We start from the raw sequence: 19,934 nt of genomic DNA, 5'->3' as shown, positions 1-19,934 counted from the left end.
TCAGTTTCTTCACCTGTAAAATGGAAATAATAATACTTCTTACAGTTGTTGACAGGATTTTGTGAGAGGGTACAGAATAAAGCAGAACAGGGCCTGGCATGTGGTCAGGACTCAAATATTGGCTATTAACCTTAATGTGTACCCAAGTGGAACTAAATTCTCTATATTCAGCCTAGATGAAAAGGGGAGTCACAACTGAGAGAACACGGCAATAGAGAGGAAAAACAAATTATCTAATGGTACGAGGAGCCCTGAACAGGAGTAAAACAAGGGAAAAGAGGCAGGTTTTGCCCAGGGCCAAGCATCTAGACACTAATAGATGGCTTCATTTGGTTCTTTTTTGCAGGTGCCACCATGATTAGTTCTTCTAGCACTTCAGTTAATTCCATTTATGTCCTTCCTCCCTGATTAAGTCCTAAAACATTTGGATTCCCCTCTACTTGTATCATTGGAGACATAGAGCTGAAGTCAGTTTTCCTGCTCAGCAATGCAACGTATGCATATGCTTTGAACTATGATGATGCCTTCTGTTACAAACTTTGGTATACCTAGTTGGCAAAACATTGACCAGTCTTGTTTTCTAAATAATTGGAGACTGAAATCTTTTTTTCTTTTTAACATATGTTAATTATGACTTAGGCATAGGGCAGGCTTTGTAAAATGTCTGGATGAAAGATGGTGGCAACCTATAAAGTATAAAGGACATGCAGAAAAGTTTACTCTCAGCGTGAACGTTCCACAGCCAACGATAGCTACCATTTATTGGAGCACTTCCGAAAAGTCTGGCATCGTCTTGAGTCTTATGTGCATATTAACAGAGCAACAACTCCATGTGCTAATGTTGCTATTATCACCACTGAGGCATATCAATAGGCTGCCGGAGATCCTAAAGCCCTCATCTGCAATATTTTAAGATCTTGTAATTTTTGCCCCTAAAGATTACATACCCTGGGCTTCCCTGGTGGCGCAATGGTTGAGAGTCTGCCTGCCAATGCAGGGGACGCAGGTTCGTGCCCCGGTCCGGGAAGATCCCACATGCCGCGGAGCGGCTGGGCCCGTGAGCCATGGCCGCTGAGCCTGCGCGTGCGGAGCCTGTGCTCCGCAACGGGATAGGCCACAACAGTGAGAGGCCTGCGTACCGCAAAAAAAAAAAAAAAAGATTACATACCCTAAGAAGGATAATTAGCTAGTTAACAGATTGTGAAGGATGGTACTATTTGATTTTAAGACTGCTAATGGGACTTTCCTGGTGGCGCAGTGGTCAAGAATCTGCCTGCCAATGCAGGGAACACGGGTTTGATCCCTGGTCCGGGAAGATCCCACATGCTGCGGAGCAACTAAGCCTGTGCGCCACAACTACTGAGCCCACTCCCCCTAGAACCCAAGTGCCACAACTACTGAAGCCTGCTTGCCTAGAGCCCGTGATCCACAGCAAGAGAAGCCACCACAATGAGAAGCCCATGCACCGCAACAAAGAGTAGCCCCTGCTTGCCACAGCTAGAGAAAGCCCGCACGCAGCAACAAAGACTCAACGCAGCCAAAATAAATAAATAAAAATTAATTAATTAATTAATTTTAAAAACTGCTAATATCACAATAACTGAACAACCTAGGGCTTGTAAGCAATTAATGGCTTCATATATTGAATATACAGTATATATGCCATGCTATTTATAGATAGATATAATATATGCATGATATATGTCAGTCGTGTTTTTCTATATTTTACAAGATATGAGTTATGGGGAGAACCTGGCAGTGTCACTTCAGAAACAATGGACGCAAATGAACCATCTGGGTGGGTTTTGTTCACAGAAAGAATGAATCTACACTTATGTATTTGTTCAGCTAGAGATGCTATTTGTTGTGGTTGGAAGGGCTACCGACGCTGAAGTTGCTCCACCCCTCCCTATGCTGGCTCACTAGTTATGATTATTAATGAATTAGTCAGCTGCGGAAACCCCCAAAAAGAGTGGCTTGCATTAGATAGAATTTTATTTTTCTCTCATTTAGGAGACTGGAGGTGAGTAGGTTCCTGCCGTCTTGTTTTGTCCTCAGCTGCACAGCTCCATAGCTATTTTGAGAGGAAATAGAAGGCACACCCTTTCCTTTTAAGCAGGTGGGAATTGCAAACATCACTTCCTCTGTGGTCTATAGTGGAAGGATTAGCTCTGTGTCTAAACTTAGCGGCAAGGAAAGCTTGGGAATGTTGTCTCCAGCGGGATGGCCTTGTGCCCAGATAGAACTCCATAACCTTGAAGAAGAGAAGAATGAAGTTAGAGGAGCAGCTAAACCCCAGGCACACTCAGCCAATTTTGATCTCTTCTCGTGTGATATATGCTTATATAAGCATACGTGCCATTCTTAAAAACGAGATGATTCCCACACAATAGAAAGTTGTATTTTCTGGCTTTCTTAATGAGATCGAGACTCAGAGTCAAGTCGTGCGTTAAACACTCAGAGCTGCTAATTATTAGTGCCTATCAAGTCTATCAGTGACGTTTTCTTCCAGATAGTCCCTGAATTTCTTATTGTTCAGAGCAATACATTGACTTGCGTCTACCTTCCACAATGCTTGGCGCCGTTTCAGATCACAATAAATGCCTGTTTAATGGACTGTTCTGGATTAAATGGGGGGATCTGTTGCCCCGTATCATACTGCAAATTGCTCATCTCTTTTTCCTACCGCTTCTCATTTCCAGTTTGATCACTCATGGCTTTGGGACCCCAGCAATATGCGCAGCCCTAAGCACTTTCCAAACAGTCCTCAGTGAAATGCTAAACTACTTGGAAAAACACACTACTCACAAAAATGGCGGAGCGGCGGATTCTGGCCAAGGACATGGCACCTCGGAGAAAGCCCCCCTGCGGAAAACTTCAGAGGCTGCTGTGAAAGAGGGCAAAACAGAAAAGACAGACTAGCTACATCAAACAGAATCTATTTCCAGAGAGTCTTGCTGCTGATATTTTTTCTAATATATATATCATTGAGGGTGATTAATCTTCAGTGGACCAAATCTCTGCCCTCCCCCAACCCTCCATAAAAAACAAAAATGGAAATGAAACAAAAAAGGACAAAACCAAAAAAAAAAAAAAGACAAAAAAAAAAAAGGAAAAGAGCAGTGTAACTGTGTGATGAAATTGTCACTTTTTAATTTTATGTTATGATAAACTCCTTTTGTGCACGTAATTTATTGTTCCGAATTATATACATCACAGTTTTTAAGCACTTCTGGACTTTGGAGAGGCAGCACATGCTTTTTCACATCTAACTGTTGCACTTTCTTATCCAACTCTGTAGTTAGGGATCAGAAAGCATGACCAAACTGGACTCCACCACCAGCGCATACAGCGCCAGTCTTTCTTGACTTAATCCCCTATAACAAAACAGTGCCTCTTTCCATTAAATAGACCAATCTGGCAATCAATCCATCAATAAATGCTCTGGGAACTGAAAAGGGCAGTCATGAATCTCTGTCCTGTGAATTGACAGCAATTTAAAAATTTCGGTCACCGCTAACCCACTTAACTACCAGTGCCTTGGTGGTATTTAAAAATTCCAGAAAACTCTGTCCCCTCTTTGTGTGACTATTCCACCCCACCCTAGGTCCATTTTTTAAAGAAGAGACTCAGCAGAATATTGAAGAGAAAAAAGATGACCTCTCCTATCCATTCTCCTCACTTCCCCAACCTAACTGTTCAAGGAAACAGACTGCATATACTGGGTCAGGGCAGGCTGGATATAGGAAAGGGTAGCTTTGCCACTTGGGGTCCTGACGGAAAGCTGTGGTATTGTCGTGCCTGGAAAAGCAAGGGAATAGGAACAGCGATCTTTCCAGGAAGCCCTGCCCCTCAGAGACAGAAGAGGAGCCCAGGGAACTAGTGGAGGCCCCTCAAAGTGTTAGCGGCCAATGATTGTATGGTTAAAATGACAGCCGTTATTCTTTTTCTACTTTTGTGATTCTGCAACCTGCCCGATAGCTGTGTTCTAAACCGTTAGAGGCACAGAAGCATTCAGGTCTGTGTTCAATAAAGAAAACAAAAACAATGATCAGAGAAGGCTTTTGCTTTTAAGATGCTTCCTTTTTTCATAGCTTGTTCTTAAGCTTTATTGTCCTGTAGTTATAATACTGAAAACAAGAGGTTCCTGGCTGCAAAGGCCAAGGGCTAATTGAATGAAAGTTCAGACCATTAAAACTTGAATGTGTCAAGAAACCTGACTGGTACCACATTGTATTAACCTTTCTACTGTTAACAGTTTTCAAAGTTCTAAGCAAATAAAGATGTAGGTCATCGTCTATGAAAAAAATCATTTAAAAAATATGTGGACTCCAGACATCGTTTAGCATGAAAATATTCTCCTCTCGTTAACATATATCAATTACTTTCAGAATGTCTCTGCCACATTATAACCCGATGAGGAATATTATTATTTTTTTAATTGAGAGAAAATTGCTTAAGAATTTTCATCAAGAGATCACAGAAAATATTTTTACCTAACAATAATTCTTAAAATCATTCGACTTTTATCTTCAATCTTATACAGAAAAGAGGAACATAATCAATGAATATCTAAATTTTCTAGACTAAATTCAGTTAACAAAACACACTAGTAAGGAATTCTATAATAAAGGGGTTTTATAGTTACACAGTAGAAGAATTTAAAATAAAGAAAATGTAAAAGTAATGAATTGTGACTTCATGAGTTTATCTAGTTCCATTTTTTAAATTTTACCGTTATTCATGGCTTTAAATTTTTTTGAAATAAAATAGAATAAAGCTGAGATTCTGCTGCAGTTCCAAATTTCATCACAAAATAAATTGTTTCCATTTACATGAAAATTCTCATACTGTAAAATATACATGTGAAACAAAAATGAATATTTCAGTTTAATAAGTAGTAGGAAAGCTATATACACATAATGTGGGCTACTAATATTTCCTTAATGAAATTTCCACATTGACTTTTATTCCTTTTAACAATACATATGTATTTAATATGGCATTTTCATATGCATATCTGCTAAGTACTTAATGTAGTTATATACCATGTCAAATGTTTACCCATAATCAGATAAAAAATTAGATCTGGCTTATAGTACCAGCTTACTTCTCAACCCATAGTTGTGACTAGTTGGGGTTCTTAACACCTCAATGGGGTGTTATTATTTATTAGCCTTGGAAACAGAAGTATAACTATAACTACAGTGCATATTATTTACCAGGATTTTGGGTGTCTTCAGAGCCTTAAATGGACAGCACCCATCATTTAACTTAACCAGCCATTAGGACATAAGTGAATTAATGGACTGGTCATGTTTAGAGTAATTATTTATTATCATATTTAATAGACATTGTTAACATACCTACTTTTGCCTTGTATATAAGGTACTCAACACTTTTTAAATAAATGAGTAAATGAATGTGTGTGTGTTCTTTGTCCAAAGTGGGCCAAAGGACTTTTTACTTTTGATTTTTTTTTTTTTTTTGATACCCATTGCTTCAATCTGGCTGGCTTCTTCCATGGTAATTCATGGATAACACATTTTAATGAACAGGGAAATATTTCCACTTTATCACATTAGTTGCAACTAGATGCATTTAATATAAAACGATAAAAACAAGTAGGTAAGTATCATAATTTCAACAAAAGTAAAGTTATAATTGTTATCAGTATCATAGTTTATAGTTAAGGAAGGTAGGTCACCAAAATCTGATTTTCAGTGTTACAGTCAATAATAAAGCAATGAAAAAGCTTTCCAGATTAACTACCACTGGCCAAGACAATTTGTCCAAACCTCTCATACTCAAAATTAATGTACTTAAACTTAGGAGAAATTGAGTCAAACTCCTATAAAAAGAAATGTTCATTTTAAGGCTGTTTCAATAACCAATTTAAATGCCACTTCTATGGCTATTTCACTAGAGTTACCATTTGACTTAAGTTTGGTGGTTCTCGAAAAATAAAGGAAAACTGAATTATTCTATATCTTCTTCTCTGGAAAGATCAGATTCCTGGGAAGATGCCTAGTCTATTCTGCTGCACCCTTCTTTTCAGATGCTTTAAAAATGGGTAATTCTTTCTGGCTTTGCAGTTCCTTTTTCCTTTCCCTTCTTTGAGGGTGTGTTTTCTTCACTGTCTAAGACAGAACATGACCCTCTAGCACCTATGAGCATCCTGACCCTAGTGTGACAGTGATAAGAATTTGACTTTTGTCACCTGGCGCTTTTAAAGTAAATGTGTCAATGAATTATCCTATATTTTCATTGAATTTCATTCAAATTTCATTACCCTATATTTTCTTCCTTTTGGGCTTCTTTGGAGGCATTTTTGACCAGTGCAATTTTTTTTTTTTTTTTTTTTTGCAGTATGTGGGCCTCTCACTGTTGTGGCCTCTCCGCGTTGCGGAGCACAGGCTCCGGACGCGCAGGCTCAGTGGCCATGGCTCATGGGCCCAGCCGCTCCGCGGCAGGTGGGATCTTCCCGGACCGGGGCACGAACCCGTGTCCCCTGCATCGGCGGGCGGACTCTCAACCACTGCGCCACCAGGGAAGCCCAACCAGTGCAATTTTTAAAATGTATCAGCATCCTTTACACAATGAATATGCCATCTCCCTACGTAGGCCAGGTCAATATATGAGAGGTGGCCTGACATAGTGACTAAGAGCGTAGACTCTAAAGCCAAATAACCTGGGTTCAAATCATGGATCTTTCGTTTGCTTCTGTGTGGCCTTGGGCAAATCGCTGAACCTCTCTGGGTCTCCATTTCTCCATCTGTAAAATAAGGATAATAATAGATACCTACTCACAGAACTACTGTCAGAATCAGAGTTAATATATATAAATTGCTAAGAGCAGAATAGGGGCATGGTTAGTGCTATGTGAGTGTTAGCTATTGTCATTAATACTTAGAGTTGGGACAAACCATAGTTTTTATCTAGATATCAGTTTCTCCTCAGTTTGTTGAATCCTTCCTATATGTCAGGCTCTGTCTTAGAGACTGAAGATAAAGCGAGGAATAAAGCATTTTTCTTATGAGTTTCTCGCAGTCTCCTATGAAGATCCCAGCCATTATAATATGGTAAGTGCCCTGATGTAAATGTGCGCGAGTTGTCCCAACACAAACCAGACCCAGGTCCTGGGAACTGAGGGGAGGAGAGGGGAGAGGGAGAAATCAAAGGAGGGGTTGTAAAGGTGGAAGGGAAGGGAAAGGTGGAAACCAGGAAGAGGAGACTTTACGGTTCTGGGCGAATTAAAAATATTTGGGGCAGGATGTGATTTTGAAAACTAACCAATGCCATTTATATTTCTGGTTATTCCTATACCTCTGCTCCATTTTCGAGGGCACCTAACATTTTGTCCAGACTGCCTCAGGGAAGGAACTTGACCCAAGGGAATGCAGGCAACAAAGGAATTGAACTTTTATACAAGTTTTCAGTTTCAAAATCCTAGGCCTTAAGGAGGACTTGAGGTTTAAAAGGATATCAGTCCGGACCTTTTTCCTTCCTCCGCACAGACACACACACACACACACACACACACACACACACACACACACACACACACACACGGAGACACAGACACAGACACATTGGAGCCCATAAAACAGTTCCCAGTTTGGTGAAAGAAGGAGAGGATTAAAGAAGAATTGAAGAAAGGGTAGCTATCGTTGCATCTCTCTGAGAAGGGGCCACATCCTGGGGGTGCATCTAGTGATAGAGGGAACCACGTCTTCACCCCAGAGGAAGGTCCAGGGAGGAAGACCACCCAGCATCATGCAGAAGCAGAGGTGCTGTCTATGTGGGGTGTGTCTAGGCAGATGGTTCTCAGACAACCTCACAGGGTTTCTCCAAAGGAGATTCTCTCAACATGGCCTGGAGAGACCAGGATGATGTGTGTGGGAGCAGAAAACAAAGAAACAGCTATTCCTGCAACCCATAGAGATACAGCAAAAAAAAAGGATATTTCAGGCCCACCCAGAAGCAACCCAGGTAGCGAGCAGGCAATGCAGGTTGGACCCACGTACACACAGGAGGAACATGACACACATGTCAATCAAAGACCAGATGGGATATTCAGATGTACCACTTGGAGTCCAGTCAGGAGGACAAAAACCTTTTTAGGGATTTCAAAGAGAGAGGATTTAATAAAGATAACAGGTGAAACAGGTGTTAGAAAGTTGAAAGAGGAGAAAATGAGACACTGAATCACCCAAATACTAGTAATTTGAAAAAGTAGTGACCACCCTATAGATGAGAGAACAAAAGGAAAGAGGTGAGGTTACCTGAATCTGGGAGCTTGGAAGAGGACATCCCCCTCCCCACAGTTGTTGCTTGAATGTCTGAGATTAATGCTGGTGGTACCTCTGAGGGGGTAGAGTTTGGCTAATGCTGGGATTGCAAAGAAGCTGGAGGCTAGAGCCATAACCTTCCTATTCTGCTGGAGGGTTGGGGACAGGAATCGGAAATACCTGGAGCATCTTTCTGTCTCCTCTTCCTTCGAATTCTGAGCAGTATCTCCCATTGTCAGAACCTAATTAGAAGCTTGCTGGCAAAGGGTTATGAGAAAGATAGTTTCAGAAAGGCAATACAGAAAGGTGGGCATCTCTGCAGCTGCCAGCGTCCACAGATGGCGATCCAGGCCACATGGTCCCCCACACAGTTTGGTGGTACATAAACCTTCTCCACCCAGTTCTGGGACACAGATGCAAACCAAGAGGACCCTGAATGGACTGAGATAAAATTTCTGCCACGTTTAAAATGAAGGCTCAAATATATATAAAATAAAGTGACATTTCTCTTATATCCAAATTGACACAAAGGCATTCATACCTACTACTTTTAAAAACTGTATTTCAGCTACTTCCCATGTGCATCGCAGAGGATTCAAAAGGACCAAGACACTTAAGAAAATTTGAAATAACCCCCCATAAAAGGCAGAAAAAAATAAAAATAAGTAGGGCTTCCCTGGTGGCGCAGTGGTTGAGAGTCTGCCTGCCGATGCAGGGGACACGGGTTCGTGCCCCGGTCTGGGAAGATCCCACATGCTGCGGAGTGGCTGGGCCTGTTAGCCATGACCGCTGGGCCTGCGTGTCCGGAGCCTGTGCTCCGCAACGGGAGAGGCCACAACAGCGAGAGGCCCGCGTACCAAAAAAAAAAAAAAAAAGCTAACGGTATGCGTAAATATTAGTATCATTTATCTTCCTACCACACCCATTCTCCCTGGGCAATATCTTCTTGTATAATTTCAACTATCATGTCTTTTCTTGTGGCAAAGACCAATAGCCATCTGATGAAAGTCCATTGGGCATTTGTCCTGGGTGTTTACCTATGCCGAGGGTTGGCAAACTTTCTCTGTAAGGGGCCAGATAGTAAATATTCTAGGCTACGCAGGCCATATGATCTCTGTTGCAACTACTCTGCCATTGTAGCATGAAAGTAGCCATAGACAATATGTAAGCAAATGGCCATGGCTGTTCCAATAAATCTTTATTTACAAAAATAGGCATTGGGATGGATTGGAGCACGCATTCCTATAGTTTGCTAACCTCTAACCTAGATTAAATTTCTCAGCATTTCCTGCTGTTTGTAGCTATATGATTAAGTTCTCTCCATTGGAGGAATAGAAGTGATATTTGCCATGTCCAGATTTTACCAATAAAAACCAGCCCTGTCCTTACTTTCCTTCATGTTATGTCCTCTTCTTCCTGCTGCATGAGATGACAATGAGGCCCTAGGGCAAGAATTCTCAACCTTGGCTCTACTGGACCTTCATTGTGAGGGGCTGTCCTGTGTGTTGTAGGATGTTTAACAGATCCTTGGCTTCTATGTACTAGATGCCAGTAACATCTCTCCTAATTGTGACAATCAAAATTGTCTCCAGACATTGTTACATGTCTCCAGGGGGAGAAAATCACTCCTAGATAAGAACCACTGTCTTAGAGTTGCCAGAAACACAAGATGGAAAGTACCTGGATCCCTGAATGACCATATGGAAGAGAAGTGCACATTTCTCCAAGCTAAACTTCTACTACATTAAACCACTGAAATTGGCGGTGGGTGTGGAGGGTAGGAGGGTCTATTTGTTAGCCTACCCTAACACAGTACTGATGAATTCCAAATCCATATCTCCACTGTTTTTCCAGCCTCTGGCCTTGCTCATTTTTATTCCATTCTCCACACCACAGAAAATCATTCTGAAAAGCAAATCTGATTTGCACATCACAAATAAAACACTTCATGGCTTACTGTTGCCCTTACAATAAAGTCAAACTCTTCTAGAAGATTTACAACATCCTTCTGACCTGGTGTTTGCACTCTTCTCCAGCCTCCTCCAGCTTTATCTAGTATCTCTGTTTCCCCCATCACATTCCCTCCTCCTCCCAACCACATACACACTCCATGGTCCAGCCACACAAGCCTTTTATAAATTCCTGAAACTCTCCATGATCTAAGGTTTAGCTCATTAGTTCTCTTAGCTTGAAACCTTATGTTCTACCTAAGCTCCTTCACAAGCCGGCTCCTGTTTATCTTTGGGGTATCAACTTTGAATTCACTAATTTGGTGCAACTTTTATGAGTTTTCTATTGCTACATAACATTTTGCCACAAACTTAGTGGCTTAAAACAGCATCCATTTATTTGTGCACATTTCTATAGATCACAAGCCAGCCAGGCTTAACTGGATTCTCCGCTTAGACTCTCAGAAGGCTGAATTCAAGAAAGCAGCCAGGATGGGAAGAATCCACTCCCAAGCTCGTTCAGATGGTTGGCCAAATTCATTTCCTTGTGGTTGTAGTACACTAAGGTCCCCATCTCTTTGCTGGCTGTCATCCAGGGGTCACTCCGAGCTCCCAGGGTCTGCTCTCAAGTCTTTATCACATGCCTCCCTCCATGTTCAAAGCCAGTGACAGAACATCAAATCACAAGTATCTCTCTGACTTTTCCTTCAGCTACCAGCCGGAGAAAACTGCTTTCAAAGGGCTCACAGGATTAGATGGTGCCCACCCAGGTGATCTTCCTTTTGATTAACTCAGCTTCAGCTGATTAGTGGCATTAATTACTTCTGAAAAATTCCTTGATCACCCAAGTTAATATGCTTATGAATGTGATATCACATTATATTCAGAGTCCCCGGGGATTAGGGTGGGAAATCATGGGAGTTCATCTTTAGAATTGGTCCTACCACAGAGGCCTTTTCTGATTCCCTAAACCAGGTTGCTTTTCTCTCCTTTGTGCCCTCATACCATCATTTATCCCTATCATGTCACTTATTAAAGACTTTTTAACAATAATTTGCTCAATTATCTTTCCTATCAGACAGATAATCCCCAGTTTCCATAACTGTAACATGAGGATAATTAAAGTATTCACATCATTAGGTTGTTATAAGGGTTAAATGAAAATGTCCATGTAAAACAATAACTGAGCCTGAGACATACTAAGGGCCCAAATGATGTTAGCTGCTAATATTATTGCAAATATTGGAATTGTTAGTATTAAACATCATTAGGTTTTGAAGTGGGAATCCATATATCTTGCCTATTATTGTACTCTCAGCAACTAGCCCAGCGCCTACCTGGCATATGACTGGTAAGACACGAATGATGGGCAAATGAGGCAAATTCAAGGACTTGTCCAAGGTCTATAGAGAAAATATGTAAGGTTCTTTCTAAGAAAAGAGACCATCATAAATTACTGGGAGCCCCAGAAGTGTTTTCAGATTCACAGTGCCAGAAAGAAAAGTGATAGGTGCAAAATATCTCCTGCATTAACACAGAAAGTCATTGTCATATTCAGTCTCCAATGTATAAACCCCGTAAGCATGTTGCTAAAACCAAGATTTTGAATAAAAGAGCAATGCAAAATAAAACTGACAACTTATTGTCTCATGGACAGCAAAGCCTTCTTGGTACAAAGTATCATATCCTCAAACAGCACTGAAATGGGTATAAATACTTATTGTTCCTCATTATCCTAATTATCTCTTTAAAGCCTATTTACTAGCAGTTAAGATGTTTTCTTTTTTCTGGGGTAATGGAGAGGGTATGGAGAAGCTGCCTTTCCTTTCTGGCTTCCTAAATGTTTTCTCTAATTAGTTAACTTCCATTTACAGTGGAAGATAAATTCTGTTTTCTTAATGAATGACAGAATTCCATTGAAAATTATAGTCTTTTATCCTAGAGGTTATAAAGCCATTATAAAGGCTTTGAGACAGAAGACTGTTATCATGGTTTTATTGAAAGAGTTTTGGAGAAGATTGCCTGTGACTGCCTTAGAACAGTATTATGCTCAGAGCATACTGTATATAAGCTCTCCCTCTAACGCCTGCTACCCTGTATGAAAGCATGTATTTAATTGTTACATGGACATATAACTCCTAGAACAAATAACAGTAACTTTGGGAATTCCACATTTCTTTACAAATTGGTCAAGCTAAAATTCTAATTATCAGCAACAGATCATAGTGAATAACAAAGACTTTCTTGAACCGAGAAATTTTTCTTATAAAATCCTCTTACAGTCATTATCAGAATGGCAACTAATCAAATTTATTCATCTATTTATTCATTCAACAAATATTTATTGAGAACTTAGTATATGCAGGTCATATGCTAAACATTTAATAGAAGATTCTGAATAATTTCAGCCCTGGAACTTTAAATCCTATTCAACTTTTTGTTTTCATTGGTCTTGTTTCTTTAAGATTCATATTAATTTCTAGTCCTAGACCTGAGAGATTAATGCTCATTTCCTGGCTATACAGCAATTCTTTTTATGTACTTATTTTTTAGTGAGTCCTTGACTAGAAATATGGTATTTTATTTTATGCATTAATTCATGTATACCCCTAGATTCTTCAAAAATAAGATTTAATACAGCTTTCAGAAACTTAGACAAATAATAACATACTACATGTTAGGAACAGCAAGAAATACAAAGGCAAATTAATGATAAAGGTATAAAATAGAGCCAGAAATAAGGCTAAAACAAAATAGAGTTATGAATATTTACGGTACTGCTGGTAAGTAACAAATTTAACTCTGAGCTTTCTCTAATAGCAAAATGGAAATTGAGCATTTACTCAATTCACTGTGTTTGTGCCTGAGACTAAGCCAAAACAGTTGGTCGGCAGAAATACAACTATTTCTGAAACTTAGATTAAGGGAGGAAAAACGTTTTTCAAAAGAATCCTTGGAAAAAGAACTACGCATGACATTCTTTCAGCAGATTAGAGTTTCTCAGCCTCGGCACCTTTGAAATGAATGAACAAATAGACAAATTGTGTTAAGTGTGATGATGAAGACAAAATGACAAAGATTTAATTTAGACAAGAAGAGATAAGGCAAACCCCAGGAATGGAAAAGAATATGACCTGAAGGATGATGGTATTTACCCAGTCCAAAGCGGGAGGGGAGAGCATTCCTGGTGGAGGAACTGCGTGTGCTGAGCCCCCAAGGAGGGACAGAGCTTGGCGTCTGTAGGAGCTGTCAGAGGTCAGTGTGGCTGCCATGGGGTGAGTTAGGAGCAGGTGAGTCAGGGGTGGGAGTGGGGATGAGACTGCAGGAATGTTCCAGACCTGCGGTCCAACTGAAGATCCTGTGTTTCATTATTAAATGCAATAAAGAGCCAGTGAGGGGGTTTTTGTTGTTGTTGTTGTTTTGCGGTATGCAGGCCTCTCACTGTTGTGGCCTCTCCCGTTGCGGAGCACAGGCTCCGCACGCACAGGCTCAGCGGCCATGGCTCACGGGCCCAGCCGCTCCGCGGCATGTGGGATCTTCCCGGACCGGGGCACGAACCCGTGTCGCCTGCATCGGCAGGCAGACTCTCAACCACTGCGCCACCAGGGAAGCCCCAGCCAGTGAGGGTTTTTTGATCCAGAAAGTGATGAAACCAATTGGGGTTTTCAGTCCTCAAAACCTCTTCCTATCTGCCCTTTAGAACTCTTTATCTCCTTTCTTTTTAGGGCTCATTTCCCGTTGGAAACAGGTGAGTGATTTTGGGAGTGTGGAAATAAGTGTTTTAAAATCTTATTATTGATAAAAAAAAAAGCAGGTGCATGTCCGTAGGATCAGGTGGACAAAGAACGTTGGCAAGATCCCAGGGGGCGACGCTAGTATCTGCCCGGCCCCCTGACCCTCAGAAACAGGTGTGAGCATGATAAGCTTCATTTGCAAAAACCAGGGATGCTGAAGCCCTCCGTGAAGACACCCACATAAAGATCACATCAGAGCCACTTTCTTCGAAGTTGAGGTTTCGAATTTCCGGGAAGGAGCTGCTGATAGTGGATCTGGCAGTCAACTGATGTTTGGGTATTTGCCACGTCATGTTTTATCTTTAGTATATGGCTTCCTTGGGAAGTGAACTTGACATTTTATATGTATTCCAACCATTTTTGTAAAGTATAGTCAAGCATGTTTCTGTTTTGTTTTTCACTGAGATATAATTGACAAATAGCATTATATTGCTCTTTTCCGGTTATCGCAGCGCGAGGCACCATGAACAGCAAAGTCTCCGGCGACTCCCTCTACGAGGTGGTGCGGGAAGTGCTGCAGGGGAACCAGCTCGAGTGCTGGAAGTTTTTGGAGACGGTGTAGCTTCAGATCTGCCTGAAGAACTATGACCCTCAGAAGGACAAATGCCTCTCAGGCACCGTCCGGCTTAAATCCACTCCCGTCCCAAGTTCTCCGTATGTGTTCTGGGGGACCAGCAACGTAGTGATGTGACGAAGGCTGTGAATATTCCGCGTATAGACATCGAGGCACTGAAGAAAGTCAACAAGAATAAGCAACTGGTCAAGAAGCTGGCCAAGAAGGATGATGCCTTCTTCTCTTCAGAGTCTCTGATTAAGCAGATCCCACGAATCCTGGGCCCAGGCCTGAATAAGGCCGGCAAGTTCCCTTCCTTGCTGACCCACAATGAGAACATGGTGGCCAAAGTTGATGAAGTGAAGTCCACAATCAAGTTCCATGTGAAGAAGCTGCTGTGTCTGGCAGTGGCTGTTGGCCACCTGAAGATGACACGCGATGAGCTTGTGTTCAACATCCACTTAGTTGTCAACTTCCTGGTGTCATTGCTCAAGACAAACTGGCAGAATGTCCGGGCCTTGTACATTAAGAGGACCATGGGCAAGCCCCAGTGCCCGTACTAAGGTACAGCTTAATAAACCATACTCCCACCATTAAAAACAAAAACCATAAAACATTATCTTGGTTTCAGGTGTACAATATAATGATTGAATAGTCGTCTGTATTGTGAAATGAGCACCACAATAAACCTAGTTAACATCCATCACCATCTACAGTCAAGTGTTTTGAACATGTCTGTGAACTGAACTTAATTTTCCATATAAACAAGGTTAACAATTTCCTTTCAGAGAGGTGAAAAGAACAGTATTGGAGACTAAACATGTGTTAAACAAAAACTAATCTGGGTTGGGCTTCCCTGGTGGCGCAGTGGTTGAGAGTCCGCCTGCCCATGCAGGGGACACGGGTTCGTGCCCCGGTCTGGGAAGATCCCACGTGCCGCGGAGCGGCTGGGCCCGTGAGCCATGAGGCCCACGTACCACAAAAAAAAAAAAAAAAAAAAAAAAAAATAATCTGGGCTTAGTTAAGGAGAAGTTTCGTTCAAAGGGGTCATTCAAAGGGGTCAGGAAGGGAAGGGGGCCTATTGCGGTAGGGAGAACCCCCCAACTGGAAGATCTGCGGGATCTCAACGGTCCAGCAGGAAAGGATTTTTCTTTAATAAAGGATGGGGAGTAAACAAGGCTAGAAGGAATCTGGTGTGGGGAAATAAGTGGAGTGGCAGGACAGTTAATCCAGGAATGTCTTTCCTTTGGGTCAGCTGATTCTCAGAAGGGTGGTTAAGGAAGGCTTGTACACTGGCTCAGAATGAGCGTAACTCAGAGTTCAAGGGCTTGGGGGAAGGAGACCAGCTTCACTCTAGTTTGATCAAGTCAGGTATTTTGTTCAGATTAGTCAGTGGGTACAAACAGTTCAACCCATCATTTATGAGACAAGGAATGAGAATGTGGAGGGTGTGTGTCTGGCACTGCCAAAGGTCAGCAAGGGGACATCTGGCTCTTATCTAAGTCATATGGGAAAAAATGTTTCTTAGCAGTAAGGCATTTCCCTGCACATAGAAGAGTGGGAGGATTTCTTAACCATTGCTGTTTCCCAAGAACACAGGGCTCCCGTAAAGTTTAACATTGTCACATGAATGAGATTGTTCCCAAAACTGATGCACAAAATAAGCAAAAAATACTGAGACTTGCCTAAAGAACTCCAGTTCATGCTGTGTTAATTTTTAAAACTACGAATGTTCCTGTGATAGCAAGGAATATAAATATGGATGACATTAGTATAAAAATGCCCACCTTACCTTCTTCAGAGATAAAATGGGAAAAAGCCACTCCTATTCAAATAGGTAAGAGTCATCTAGATTTAGCATACAATTGTTTATTTTAAGAAAAGAGGACAGAGATGGGGTAAAATCAATATGTGAACTTGAATGTTGCTTTGGTTTGATCAATGGTTTTAAACAAAATGAATCTTTCAAGTGTGAGGTTTTTTCAAAAAAAAAAAACCCTATGCCTACCTAATTAAGCCATTGGTCCTGTCTTCTTTGGTATTTTAAAGTACTTTTATCCATGCAACCCCCCGAAATGGCTGTTTTGTGTGTTTGACAAGTGTATCATTTCTCATTTTTTAAATTCATAATAATTATTGCATAAGAAATGAAATATATGTTGTATGAAAATATTGTAACATTAAATTTCAAATTAACTAGAGTTCTAGAATTAAAAGTAATAATTAAAATATTATTTATATGATTAAAAACCACTTAGAGGCACTGGCAGAGTAAAGTAGTCATCAAAAAGGATGCCCAATTTAATATCTAATTAAAAGTTCAGCCAGCAGATTCTCTGTGGCAATTCCTTAATAGCTACCACCTTGACAATTTTTAAAAATTGAAGTATAGTTGATTTACAGTGTTGTGTTAATTACTGCTGTACAGCAAAGTGATTCAGTTATACATATATACATTCTTTTCATATTCTTTTCCATTATGGTTTATCACAGGATATTGAATACAGTTTCCTGTGCTATACAATAGGACCTTGCTGTTTACCCATTCTATATATACCAGTTTGCATCTGCTAACCCTAAACTCTGAATACAACCCTCTCCTACCCCCCACCCCCTTGGCAACCACCAGTCCGTTCTCTCTGACAATTTTACTAACTAAGTTTTGAGGAGAAATTTATTTCTGGGTAGGTTTTTTGTTTTGTTTTGTTTTTTTGGTACGCGGGCCTCTCACTGTTGTGGCCTCTCCCGTTGCGGAGCACAGGCTCCGGATGCGCAGGCTCAGCGGCCATGGCTCATGGGCCCAGCCGCTCCGCGGCACGTGGGATCTTCCCAGACCGGGGCACGAACCCGTGTCCCCTGCATGGGCAGGCGGACTCTCAACCACTGCGCCACCAGGGAAGCCCCTATTTCTGGGTATATTTTATTTTATCCTACCTTGTTCTCATCTTTTTATATAAACACATAAATGCCACATAAACAGAAAATGCTGCCTTGAAGTTTGCTAAAATGTGTAACAAACTTCCAGCAATAATAAAAGGGAGTATATAAAACCCCAAACCTCCCAGCCCCTCAGAACATGTCTGTAGGCAGGACTAAACTCTGCAGATCTAATGTACAGAGGCCAGCTAGTCACAAAAGCTCACCTGTACAGACCCACTAAGGATATGTCTAGGTATACTGTTTCTAATCAAAGGAGCAGATGAACTTCAGTCTTATTTTGGCCATGTAATAATATTGTGGCCCAGGTTTTAAGCTGACTAAAACAAAGACAAATCTGTCGGAAGACTGTTCTCCATGGGTCTCCTGTGTTTCTCTCTTTTGCACTGACTACTCTGGTCTGAACTAGCTCTTGGAGGTTGTTTGTATTGTAAACATTCGTGGGAGATAAAATAGTGTCTACTTCTGGGGCAGGGGATAATCATGCTTCTGTTTACTGCCCTTTATAAAAGGCGTGTTCCAGGGGAACACATGTGATCTAGGGGAACAGTTCCATTTTCTTAACTCCTTGCACTTTGTCTTCCTAATCGAAACTTGGCACCGACAGTGATCACCGCAGTGGAAGAAGGGATGAGGGCGGTGGGGATATTTGTGGATGGTGGAGATGTGTACATGCAGGTGGCAGGGAATGAAAATATGATCAAACAGGCAGTGAGATCAAAAAACTGAGGGAACTTCCTGCATATCTTCACACACTTACAGGAGTGGCATAAATACACAAGGTTTGGGATAAAATCATCTATAGAGGCGGGGCTCTGGAAGACGATCTCTGCCCCCAAAACTTTTTTAAAGTTATTTTTAAATGTTTCTTGAATAACCAGTAAACAAACAAGCAATTATAGGGCACAGGTTTATCTGACTACTAAATATTTTAGGAACTATAAGGCACAGATTTACCTTACTAAATAAACTAGTAACCATAGGGATTATATTTATTTTCCCTATAACTCATTTCACAAGGAAATACAAAATGGATGAAATATTATGCAAATATAGAAGATAATTCACAAAGATACAGGAAAAGTACAGGGTTATGTCATGATGAATGTTTTTGAGTCATGCACCAATTACCAATTCCCTGAAGAAGAAGAAAGTTACAATAAAAAATAATTTCTCATTCTCATAACAGGAATTAATGTAACCCTTACTGTTCCTCTAAATTTTTGCACCCAGAATTTTCACATTACTGTCTTCAGACGTATACTTCCTTTCCAAATATCAGCAATAGCTCCCAAGGCCTTGATAAGCAAGAGAGCGTATTCTACTGCCCTCTGCTGGAAGATGGAGTTATCACCCATCAACTGGAGAGGAAATGGCTGTTCTCTCCATAATCCCTTCAACTACTAGTTATCACCAGACAGCTAATGTATCATCTAATGTAGATGATGGATATGGATATAGATAGACAATATATGAATAGATTGATGGATATCTAGATATAGATAGATAGATAGATACTAGATGAATGGTAGATAGATGATGGATAATAGATGATAGATAGATAGATAGAGATGATAGATAATTAATTGATAGGTGTATAGATAGACTATTATTCAGAGACAAGACTGAGCATATTCTGCCACTATACTAGATCTATTTTCCGGTCTAAGTCAAACTTCTATAAACCTGCAAAATAAATCTAGGATAACACTTTTTAAATGGTAAGCACTTGACAAGTAGGGAATGTGGAAGGAGATGCTCCTAACCAATGTACAGATAACTGATAAGCTGAAGATGCTCAGGAGAGGGGAAAGATCTAGGTTAGACACAGGAAAATTGTTGTCAAATCTCCATTTACTTATGTGAAGTCCATGAGAGCACTTCATACAACATTTAATAAATAGCTGCATTGCACTGTGCCTTAGATCACCCACCTTTAAAGTTTTTACTCCAACATTCTGAGCACACTGAGGGTGACAAATAAACTGTGTGTGCTTCTGTGTAAATTTTCTTAAAATATGGATGCTATATTTAATGTCATAGTATTATCGGAAGCATAGATTTAACTCAAAGTTTCCAGAAGGGTTATGTGAAATATAATGGCTTAAAAATTTGATAGGTCTTAGTTTGGGAACATGCTGTATCCTCCCTTGACAGGTAGTGCTGACACTCCCTTCTGAACGATGCCTCCATCCATGACTCACTGGGGTCGTGTTTGGGCTGGAACACTGGCTCAAGGGTGTTATCCCATCATCAGGCAGGGAACAGGCATGGGTTTTAGACTCAAATAAACTTGGAATTTGATCTTGGCTCTAACAAAACATTGAATAACTGTTAGAGCAAACACTTGTGTAGTATGCACCGCGTTTAAGAGCCCCTTCACATACTTAAGCCCCAGAGTTAGTAAGTC

At 40.8% G+C, this 19,934-nt stretch overlaps 1 protein-coding gene and 1 pseudogene across 1 annotated transcript in view; both read left to right on the top strand.

Moving 5' to 3' along the window:
* The window catches only part of TFAP2D (transcription factor AP-2 delta), a 54,666-nt gene extending 51,744 nt beyond the window's left edge, over window positions 1-2,922 (top strand). Inside the window, exon 8 of the mRNA XM_033863678.2 lies at window positions 2,703-2,922. Within this exon, the coding sequence (XP_033719569.1) occupies window positions 2,703-2,922 (220 nt within the window). The remainder of the gene's footprint in view (window positions 1-2,702) is intronic.
* An 11,575-nt stretch (window positions 2,923-14,497) lies between these two features.
* Window positions 14,498-15,150, top strand: LOC101332367 (large ribosomal subunit protein uL1 pseudogene; annotated as a pseudogene).
* The last annotated feature ends 4,784 nt before the right edge of the window (window positions 15,151-19,934 follow it).

This window comes from Tursiops truncatus, chromosome 10 (assembly GCF_011762595.2).
Source record: "Tursiops truncatus isolate mTurTru1 chromosome 10, mTurTru1.mat.Y, whole genome shotgun sequence".
In the NCBI taxonomy this organism is placed as follows: Eukaryota; Metazoa; Chordata; class Mammalia; order Artiodactyla; family Delphinidae; genus Tursiops; species Tursiops truncatus.
Note: the sequence above shows the minus strand (reverse complement) of the source record. Positions and strands in the feature narration are given on the sequence as shown.